This window comes from Gastrolobium bilobum, unplaced genomic scaffold (genome assembly GCF_033153095.1).
Source record: "Gastrolobium bilobum isolate Gb01-03AN ecotype WA unplaced genomic scaffold, APGP_CSIRO_Gbil_v1 utg15927, whole genome shotgun sequence".
Lineage (NCBI taxonomy): Eukaryota > Viridiplantae > Streptophyta > Magnoliopsida > Fabales > Fabaceae > Gastrolobium > Gastrolobium bilobum.
Window position 1 is genome coordinate 112,079 of NW_026898198.1, and position 11,194 is coordinate 123,272.

At 32.4% G+C, this 11,194-nt stretch overlaps 1 protein-coding gene across 1 annotated transcript; it reads left to right on the forward strand.

Moving 5' to 3' along the window:
• The first annotated feature begins 2,570 nt into the window (after positions 1-2,570).
• LOC133313767 (NAC domain-containing protein 75-like) lies at positions 2,571-6,748 on the forward strand. The gene is made up of 6 exons (XM_061515179.1): positions 2,571-2,696; positions 3,017-3,194; positions 3,467-4,035; positions 4,560-4,832; positions 5,779-5,871; positions 6,665-6,748. Exons 1-6 carry the CDS (start codon positions 2,571-2,573, stop codon positions 6,746-6,748), a joined length of 1,323 nt encoding a protein of 440 aa, XP_061371163.1.
• Positions 6,749-11,194: the final 4,446 nt, after the last annotated feature.

The window sequence follows — 11,194 nt, forward strand, 5'->3', positions numbered from 1 at the left end:
CTTAAGAAATATTCTTAAAGACGAATGAGTATTTTGGAGGGGAAAAAAGTTATGGTTGTGTATTTTGGAATATTTGAATATACATAAACTTAAATCCTTCTTTTTCTAGTATAATAACTAAAATTAGTATAACTGATTATATTCCTCAGAACTGTGTCACCAACCATGCATAAGTATCAAATATTATAAGCAGTGGAATATTTATTAGAGATTGCAATTGCAAACAAAGGAAAAAGGGGGTAGCCAGGGGGAAGATAGAACTCTGTAAAGATATGTGGGCTCCATGGGTTGGTTTGTCAAAGGTCAATTGAAATGGATAATCAAAGCAATTTGATTCTCTTATTTTCTTTTCTTTTTTAACTAAAGATCTTATTGGTCGGAAAGAGAAATATGTGAAATGATGTTTTACAAGTTGAATTTAATTTTCTTGTGTCCCTTGCTAATTGCTAGGTTCAATTAAGTTTCTCTCAGATATACCCTTAAGATAGGATACATTCCTCAGGACTCCCTCTGATATTTTAGCCCAAAATTCAGATACCCCTCCATATATTTTCAGCTCCACAAAATCAAATATAATCAAAGCTTACAATAATTTGCAAAAGAAAAGGGGCAACTATCTATATACTGCAAACATCATCAGGGTCCCTCCATCATTTTTCTATTGACTGCACCAAAGAATGTAGTTATAAACGTGAAGCCTAACCATCATCTGATTAAGATACTTTATGAGACCCAAAGATTTCCATGCTGATGCCGGACCCACATAATATAATGCCAAGGGTCTATTCTTTAGTTTCTGTTTTTTTTCTATGTGGAAATAAAAATAAATAACACAAGGGGCAAAGATGATGACAAAAGGGAAAATAATAGTACTATCCCTTCCCATCCCCCCCCCCCCCCAAAAAAAAAATATAAATAAATTTTTTACAACTGTTCATTACTTTAATTTCCTGCAGCGCTAAACAGTAAATTATTTGGTGCTTCTGGTCCAAGCTTCATATATAGATTTATATTTTATATAATTATGATTTAGCATAAGTTGCAGTAATTAATTAGAAGAGGAGGTGGTGGTCCATCAAGTACGTCTCCTCATTTTCCTTGATAATCAAGCAACCTCCTAATACTGCCTACCCATCTCTCTGTCTCTCTCTCCCTCTGTGTGTGCGCGCAAAACATTCATGGCAAAAGCATCATGATCTGCACTCCATCGCAAAACCCATGTGAGTTTCTATCATCCTTTTCCCCGTATTTTTTTCTGGGTGTCTCACTCTGTATCTTTTTCTCTCACTATACAGGAAAGCATTTGGCTTTATTATACTTATGTCATTATTCTTTTATGAAAAAATAATGAGACTCTAATTCTGCCCAACTCGTCTTTATTACTCTATGTTCCAAGCTTAATGATACTGACACGTATTAAGAGAAAGTAAGTTTTTACATGAATAGTATTATTATTATTATTATTATTATATATTCTATTGGGTTTTTGATGTTGAGAGAGAGTTAAACTGTAACCATTCATAAAAACTATAGCATTATAAAAATGCTTATTTCTAATCCATTATTTACGTTTTTTTTTTCTTTTTTTTTTTTGGTTCCAAGTATATTTTTCCTTGATTAGTAACATCTGTGTGATCGTTGTGTGGCTTTTGCTTTTACAGTCAAGGCTCAAAGAAAGGTGTAGGCTGCATGCAGTCCTAGTAGGATGTAAGATAGAAGAGAGAAACAAACCAGCATAGCATAGGCTTTGAGCTTTAGTTAGAAAAAAACAACCAGGTTTTCTTTCTTTCTATCTTGTCTCTTTGTTTCTCTCTCTTTCTTTTTCTCACATAAACCGCCTACAAACATGCGATTCATAAATAAACAAAGGCTCAAAGGTGCTATATGAGTTTGAAGCAGACAACTTTTCCTTTATTATTTTTCTCACTGGCTTCAGTTAAAGTAGAGGGAATTCGGGTGTTTTCTATTGTAACAGTTTCTTCTTTTCCTCATCCTACACTTCTTCTTTCTCATCTCTTCTCCTCTCTCTCTTCATTTCCCTTCCAGAATATTTTCCATTTTCCTGCATACTTTCATCCTTATTCTGCAGAATTTGTTGTTGTGGATTTGATTTATTCTCTGAAATAGCCAAATGCTTGAGAATTAATATTTTCAATTTTTTTTTTTGTTTCTTTTGTCTATATTCAAGGTTTTTCTCTTTGCTTATCGTTTATGTTGGTGTGTCTCTAGCTAGTTTCTGAATCGAATCATCTCCTGATCAACTGTCTAATTTCTTGATAGTTCATAAACTTGTGAGTTGTGAAAGCCAAAACCCACTTATTGATTTTATTTTCGCTTTCAAGTCATTGACAATGATTATAATATATCAACCAATTTTCTGCTATTGATCTTTTGGGAAAATTTTAGTTCTGATCTTAATCAAGCTCTTGGGTTTTGCAGTTATATAGAAGAGAAGAAACTCTGGATATGCTCAGTTATTGTGGACTATTCCGTACTAAAAGAATTCCAATTCAAGACATCATCAAGTTTCATCAAGAGAGATAGCATCACACATACGTCAAAAGCAGATCATGAATAGGATCAGCAACTTGAGTTCTGTTAGCAGCTCTGATTTCATAGATGCAAAGCTTGGAGAGCATCAATTGTGTGGATCCAAACAGTGCCCCAGTTGTGGACACAAGTTTGAAGGGAAACCGGTACGGAAAAAAAAATCTCAGTAATAATATTCTTGCCTTCAACGAAAAGCCTTTGACAATATGAAGAATCATGTATACGAGAAAAGTATATCATATTCATATGCTTATGGCTGTTTTATCATTGGACTGGTGCCATTAAATTAATGGTGCATCGGTATCCCTTTTTTCCCCTAGCTATCACTAAAGTTTTAGTATTTGTTAAAGTTTTCATTCATCTTTTTTCTTTCTCTCTCTTATCTGTTTCCGTATCTTCTTATCTCTCCTTTTTTTCTTCTTCTTTAATTTTCTGTTTTTCATTTGAATTTCAATGGAACCGACAGGACTGGCTAGGTCTACCAGCAGGAGTGAAGTTTGATCCAACGGACCAAGAACTCATAGAACATCTTGAAGCCAAAGTAGAGGCAAGGAATATGAAATCACACCCTTTGATAGATGAGTTCATTCCTACTATTGAAGGAGAAGATGGGATCTGTTATACGCATCCTGAGAAACTTCCAGGTTTAAATATTGACATAGTAAAATTGAAAATAGCTAGCCTCTATCTAACTCTCACTTCTTTACTTTGGGGAGATATATATGTTTGTTATTTTCTAAGTATTATCTATATTATTATTTAATTCGTGTTTAGGTTTTAGAAAGTGTGTGTGTATATATATATATATATATAACACTATAAAATGTCACTTGATATTTATAAGAAAGAAACTTAATCAAATGGGTCTTGTTTTACGGTTGACCTAACTTTGAATTTGGTTATTGTACACTTTCAGGAGTAACAAGAGATGGCTTGAGCAGACACTTCTTCCACAGACCTTCAAAGGCGTATACAACAGGGACACGGAAGAGAAGAAAGATTCAAAACGAATGTGACTTGCAAGGTGGAGAAACGCGATGGCACAAGACTGGTAAGACCAGACCAGTAACCGTGAATGGCAAGCAAAAGGGGTGCAAGAAAATTCTAGTCCTCTATACCAATTTCGGGAAGAACAGAAAACCAGAAAAGACCAATTGGGTGATGCACCAATACCACCTGGGCCAGCTTGAAGAAGAGAAAGAAGGAGAGCTTGTGGTATCAAAAATATTCTACCAAACTCAGCCAAGGCAATGCAATTGGGCTGATAGAAGTGCAACAACTGGTGAAGGAAGTGGAGAACCTAACAATGGCAGAAGAGACAGTGGAAGCGGTAGTTGTTCATCTAAGGAAATAGTTACTCACAGGGATGAGATGTCTGTTGTCGTTGGGGTCCCTCCAATAACAAACTTCACCCCTGCCATGGATATTCAACAGCTAAAGTCCAACCATTACAGCTTCATCCCATTCACAAAAAGCTTCGATGAGGTAATATATATATAAATAATGTTTCATAAGGCTCGCTTCCATGTGTATAGTTTACGTTTCAATGCAAACATTTACATGTATAGGCAGCATATATAGGCACCTTTCTCAAGAGCTATGAACATGATGTTTCACTTACAACTATATTATATTAACATAATTTACCTGATTTCAACATTAATTTGGTAAATATGCTTTGCACAAAAAGGTGATAGAACATACATGCAAGTGTTAAGGAAGCTGTTGACATAACCATTGCTTGCATCCACAGCATGAAATTGAAATGGACATGACAATCAGCTTCTGCCAACCACCACTTGTTTTAGGCACCTTAAAAAGATAAGGTTATATATATATTGATTAACTGAATCCAGTCACAAGTTGATGACAGTTAGAGCTAATAATATCTATATGCTGAAAGGAATAAAAAAAAAAAGATAGAGACTAAAGGTTGATAATTAATGGATTAGCTAGCTGGAGGATTGGGTGATAAAGTTTACAATTTCTCAAGATGATGGTCATTGTAGGTTGGAATAGGAGAAGCTTCCACAGCAAGAGAATTGCAAGCATCGGGCTCATGCCAAGAAGTACATGAACAACAGGAGCCACACCATGTAACACATCAACAACAACATCAGCATGCGCACCAACAAATTGCAAACACAGCCTTCTATATGAGTAGGCCTTCGCATCACATCTCCACCATCATCTCTCAACCACCCCTCCCTAACACATCAATCATCCTAGACGACAACGCTTACCATGTCTCTACAATAATGCTTCAAAATGAAAATTTCCAGGTAAATATCACCCAAACCTGATACACACAATTATCTTAGAATTATATGTGCATGCATGGTGCGTGTCTCGTGCATGCACATTTTTTGTCGTGTTTCAAAACAGGCTTGATGGGTTTTAAGACAATTTTTTTCATTCATAGCATTTTGTAATGTTATATTTTAGTTTAATTACATTTTTAGAATTAATTGATATCATACAAAAGAGTGTTTAAGATTTTAAATAATTTTTTTATTTTGATAATCATAATTGTGAATAGTTAAAAAAATTAAATTAAATTTTCTGTTTATTCCAATTTTTGTGTATTTCACATTAAAACCCCATTTTTTTATAATGCTTATAATTGTTTCCCTTTAAATTTTAATAATTTAATATAGATGGGTACTAAATAATTGAGACATAATAAAGCAAAAGTATCAGTTGGCTCAATTGATATTTGGCTAAGAAGAAAGGATTTGAGACATAATCAAGAAAAAGTGTCAGTTGGCTTAATTGATGTTTGGCTAAGAAGAAAGAATTCTTAGGAAGAAAGTTACTTCTTATTGTTTAACATAAGCTCGATCATAAACTATTGGAAAAGAGCAACCCAATTTGTAAAAGTAAGTCCAAAATGGACTGATTCTGCATGGTATTATGCACTAGGCAGACTCATTAACTAGGGAAACTTTTATAACGTCTTGCAACGCCCTGCCTAATGGCTTGGCATATAAGCTTACGAGTCTCATCCAAGGCGTGTTCCAAGAACATTCAACCAAGGTACCCCTGCCATCCGCATACACCCGAGACTTCCTAGTGTGCTCCTATCCGAATCACACACCGCGTATAAGTTACAAGCATGAAACTGTCTTTTCACTTTTTGATTGTTGTTCAAACATGATGATTAAAATGTGGGTTTTGATTTGATTGTTGTCTTTTTAAATGCATGTATAATACCGATCCAAATGACAGCAACAACAACAACCACATCATAAAATAGGAGGAAGGTCCGCTACTGGTTTGGATGAACTCATTATGGGGTGCACTTCAACTGATATGAAAGAGGTAAGTAAGATCTTTTTGACTCTGAAATATATGAACTTTGTTTGTCATAATGTGTACTAGAGAAAGATAAAAGAGGGTAAAGAATAAAAAATTAAAAGAAAAGAAAATAAAAATTATATTTTTATTTGAATTAAAGATTAGAAGTCTTCTTCATCTTTTTCTCTTTATCTCTTTTAGCTGTTCTCTTCATGTTTGCATATCTCAAAAAAAAAAAAACATAATATTTTTCTTTACCTTACACAAGAGAGTGAATTACATTGAGGAAATTCATGAAAGTTTATTGAAGAAATGATTATCACAATCTACATAAAGGGAGACAGAGAGAATTTATTTTTGCCTTTATCTTGAGGTTATATTTCCCCCCCAGGGCTTAGAAAAAATGCAAACCGAAACAGTCAAAGTATTCTAGTTCAAAGGAAAAAGATTCTCTTTATTTCATTTTTTGAACTCTACCTACATGCACCTAATAAACTTCTGCTAAATTTTTCTTCCCATGAAAACGCGGCTCCTAATGTTAATACTTTTCTAATTTTTAATTTTATTTCTAACAAAAAAGAATGATTGGAAAAGGTGACAGTGACTTAAAATCTCTTTTATTCTTGTTCTTTTTTTTGTTTTTTTAGTACAAAGTCTTTTATTCTTGTTCTTGTTAAAAAAAAAATGTTCATTTGACTTTTGATTATGAGGTGGAAATTTATGAGCCGGTCATTTTTTATTCCTTTGTCTTTAGCTTGCTATATTTCGTTTCGCAAACCTAACTCTAATCTTTACATTACCCTCTATTCCCTTGCAGGTGTCATCCATTCCAAACTCGCAAGAAGCTGAATGGTTAAAGTACTCTTCTTACTGGCCAGACAACCCGGACCATAATGAATAGGAGGAGACAACAAAAATAGAGAATAAACAAAAAACCACAAAACAAGACAACGTTATTCTCATCATCATTAATGCTTGAAGCGTACCTCAAGTTTCTTTTCAACAAAAAGTCAAGTAATCATTTTTCTTTCTTTTTCAAGGGGGCTGTTTATATGCTTTGGTGGCTCTAGCAGAACTAACTGTGTGCACCGGAACAAGTTGAAAAGAAAGGGAGAAAGGACAAAGGTGAAAAGAAAGAAAATCAAATTTTTAAAAAAAAAAAGAAAAGAAAGAAAGAAGCTCAAACAAAGCTGCTCTCACTCCGGACACATGTGAGGGAGAACGACCAAAGATCCAAAGTTAAATGCATCCTGCTGCATGAAAATCATCAATAATATGATTACAATATCATCATTAGCTCTTATATTCATATTATTTTATTATTTTAAGATGTTTGTATAGTTTCATTTTTCCAGTTTTTTACCCCTTGAAATATATCAATGAGTTTGTGCAAACTAAGGTAGTAAGGTGCATATCACAAGCCTCCTTGTTGCTTGTCCCCAGTTAGGTACTCTGTAGTGTTATTATAGTATAATATAATTATAAGCTGAGATATTTGCATCAAACCATATCAATCATATATCAATATTGTACCAAACAACTCAGAACTTTATCAGATGATAATTTTATGAAATTTACCTAAAGAATTAATTTGAAACATTGCTGTGAACCCTTTAAAACATGAATTTTTCTAATATATTATCTCTTTCTTTTGTGTTGTCAGTAAGAATTTGTCATTGTGCTTCAATTTCTATTTCGGATTCTTTTCACATTTTTTAATGGTTACAAAGGAATCATAAAACTTTTGCTTTCTCTTTTATGAAATTTACCTAATTTTTTTTTTTGATTTGATTTGATTTGATTTACAAATAAAATTATATATTAAAATTTATTTAAAATATATTTAAATTAATCATAAATTGAATTTATATTTAAAATAATTTAAAGATCAATGAAATTGATTATCGTTTAGACATTTTATTTAAATTAAATTTATTCACATTTAGACATTTAATTTATTATCTTAATTAAAATATATATATATTAAATTAATTATTTAATAAAAAAATAATATTCAATTATAAAAAATAAAATTAATTAAATAAAAATCACTCAAATCCAATTAAATTTATATTTATACGCAATTAAATAAAAAAATCAAATATAATCAATTCCTTATTTATAATTTTATAAATAAAACATTTAATTTCTAAATCAAATCAATTTATAAAATGTTTGATTCCTAACACACTCCTAACGTCTATTTATTCCCTAAAATAATAGTGTAACAACATATAGAAGAGAAAGGTTTAAGATATATAATTTGACACACAAAATTTGTAACCCTATCAAATTTTGTCGCATTAATGATCATACATTTTAAAAAGTGTTGTATATAACAGGTAAGCTTTATAAGAAAGTAAAAACGTAGAATTCATACATAAGCTAATTTTTCGTTAAATATATTTATGATTTTTATTCTTTGCAGCACACACACATTATCGCCATTTATATATGATTCATATATATTACCTTCTATCCATATGTTCACAATTCCATTAATCACTCCTTATTTTGAGCAGCACTTTACTTTAATAAAGAACGGGTGCATCGATTTAAATTAATTTATATTTTCAGTTGATTAATCGCATGCTTTCACTGCTATGCTTTCTTTAGGGTATGACCATGTACAGAAATTTGCAATAAATCGCGGCTCCCTTAATTAGAGCTTTCTACCGGCGCTGATGTTTGCCTAATAAAAAGAAAAATTACTTTAAGAGATGAGTTTCAAGAAGATTTTTTTTTTTTTTTTTGATAACATCAAGAAGATCTTTTGGTTTTAATGGGTCCCTAGTGCTCTGTGTTTGAACGGTAATGTATATATAATAAAAGTGGAATCATGATACAATTTTGTCTCACGGAACATATAAAAAAAGTTGATGAAATCCATCAAGAAAAAAAAAAATATCACTAACTTTTTTGTTTGCATGAAACAATTTTGTCTTATATACAACGTAACAGACATATTTCCCCTAATTTAACACACACAAACGCACACACTTTTTTTCCTTTGAAATGCACACATTATACTGCTCACGAAAATTCTTAACTTTATTTTTTTAAATACAGAATTATTAACTTCTGACTAACGATTTTTGTAAGCTACACTTTATTTCTCTAAAATGCACTTATGGCTTGTGTATGTCATATTTAGGGAAGGAGGGCCCTACTAACATGTATGCAAGTGTGTTATCCAAAATTTCTCAATGCAAAGCACCGATTAACACTTTCAAGCTATGAAAAAAAAGAAAGAACTAAAATCTCTTTTGGATGCTTAACAAAAAATACGATCTCCACCTTTAGTCCCTTACAAAAAAAATATTAGTCTCGTAATCCATATGAAATTCAAAGTGGACCCATTTTAATCCTTTTGAGAGATTAATATGGGTCCTTTTTGAATTTGTGAGGGAACACGATTTCAATTAAATGGGTTCACTTTGAATTTCTTAGGGACCTCGGGACTAATTTTTTTTGTAAGGGACGAATGTGAGGAGTGTGTTTTTTGTTAAGGATCCAAAATGACTTTACTTAAAAAAAAAAGACCAATCTATGCATATACAGAGGAAGTATGTCTTTAATTAATTCTAGATAAAGAATATATATACACACAATAGCACAAGTCAATAGGAGGCTGGGAAAAGAGGAAATAGAAATTTGTCTTTGTAAAGAACCAATTTAATTCAAAATCTATTAAGTGAAGGCCTTTTAATAGTTATATATATCTTTAACATGTTCCTTTACACGAGAGTTCACTTGCTTGAAGGATGAATAATGCACAAGCTCACTTACATATATTAAGAAACTTCATAAGACATAATTAATTATTAAATTAAATGGGAAGCGACGAGAATCGAATTCGTGACACCAATACTCTAATACCATATAAAGAATCATTTCAATCCAAAAACAAGGATGGTTGATATATATCTCTAAAGTCTTGAACTTGCAACCAATGTGCACTACTTTGAAGATGGACAACTATAGGTGGGGGTGCATAATCGAAAGTGCATTTATTTTGCTTTTGAAGAAAGGCCCTGTCTACGTGTATGTCTTTATTAATTGTTATTAAACGTTATCCATCTTGTGTTGTGGTGAATCCACCATGACAAGGCATTGTTCATGTTCCGGTAAAACACAAGAGACATTGGGAAAAGGCTTTATACTCACATAGAAACTGCAAGAATGCAACACGCCTAGGCACAAACCGTCCTTTAAAGAGATATAAATCTTTCTTTTTAGTTTCAATTACCCACGCTAGCTCTTCTGCAATAAAAGCAAATGAAATCCCTAATTTCACCAAAGAGTAAGACCTTACAAATCAAAAATTAAATAAGTGAAGGTAGTTCTCACACGTACGTACAGCTCTTTCATCCCAAATTCCAAGCTTCGATATCGATGTGTGAGCAAACACAACAAATGCAACTCTGCGGCATATAAGATTTTACCGCATGATGATGTGACTCAGTATTTGGGGAAGGGATGTCCAAGATAGGATGGGCAATGAATGTTAAGAACTCATATAGAGGGAAATTTTTCTCCTAAATTTGGGGATTGAAGATTTTCTGAAATCTCTTCAAGTGTGGAAAAATTTCCTTAATGAAAATGGTGCGTTTCAAATTTCGATGGAATTATCTATGTCACGGAATATTCCGTCAAATATGTCATCAAAAGCCAATTAGTTATAACTCCATCTGCAATTCTGTCTATATCTTTAACGAAATGGCTGAAAATATCCGTCGATAAACATAAAAAATTCTAGTAGTGGGGAACCGAAGTTCAAATTTCTTATTGAATATTTTGAGTCTTTGTTTTGAGCAACATCACAAGTTACATTTTATGGACGACGTTCTTTTAATTAATTTTCTTATTTGGATTTTAAGAAAGAGTGATACTAGGAGACAGGCACATCTTTTTTGCTTTATTCTGCGTTAGATTCGAGCTTTTCCTGCTGTATTATTAGAGTAAAGATGTGCCTATCTATCCCATCAGAGAGAGAGAGAGAGTAACGTGCATGCTAATTCTTTCTTTTCTTTAAGGGACATGCATGTAATGTAATAAAGCTAAAATAACTTCATCGTAGTTTCTGAAGGGAATAAAGAAGGGATTGAACAGGGAATGAGAAGACAAGAATAAACTTTTTAGGTTCTTTTATGTTCTGCATGTGCTCTTTTTAAATAACTGCTACATACCATCCCCGAACTCCTATACCTTCCTGAGTGTATAATTAACAGAAAGAAAGACAACCCATACATATATATATATATATTTTGTATCTGATTGTATACACACATGCATAGTATACATGATCGATCGTGTGAAACGATCGAGATACTATACCTATAGGCTT

Coding starts and splice junctions, on each gene's coding strand:
- LOC133313767 (XM_061515179.1), top strand. CDS start 2,571: ATGAATAGGATCAGCAACTTGAGTTCTGTTAGCAGCTCTGATTTCATA. Junction 2,697..3,016: donor ACAAGTTTGAAGGGAAACCG/GTACGGAAAAAA, acceptor TGGAACCGACAG/GACTGGCTAGGTCTACCAGC. Junction 3,195..3,466: donor GCATCCTGAGAAACTTCCAG/GTTTAAATATTG, acceptor GTACACTTTCAG/GAGTAACAAGAGATGGCTTG.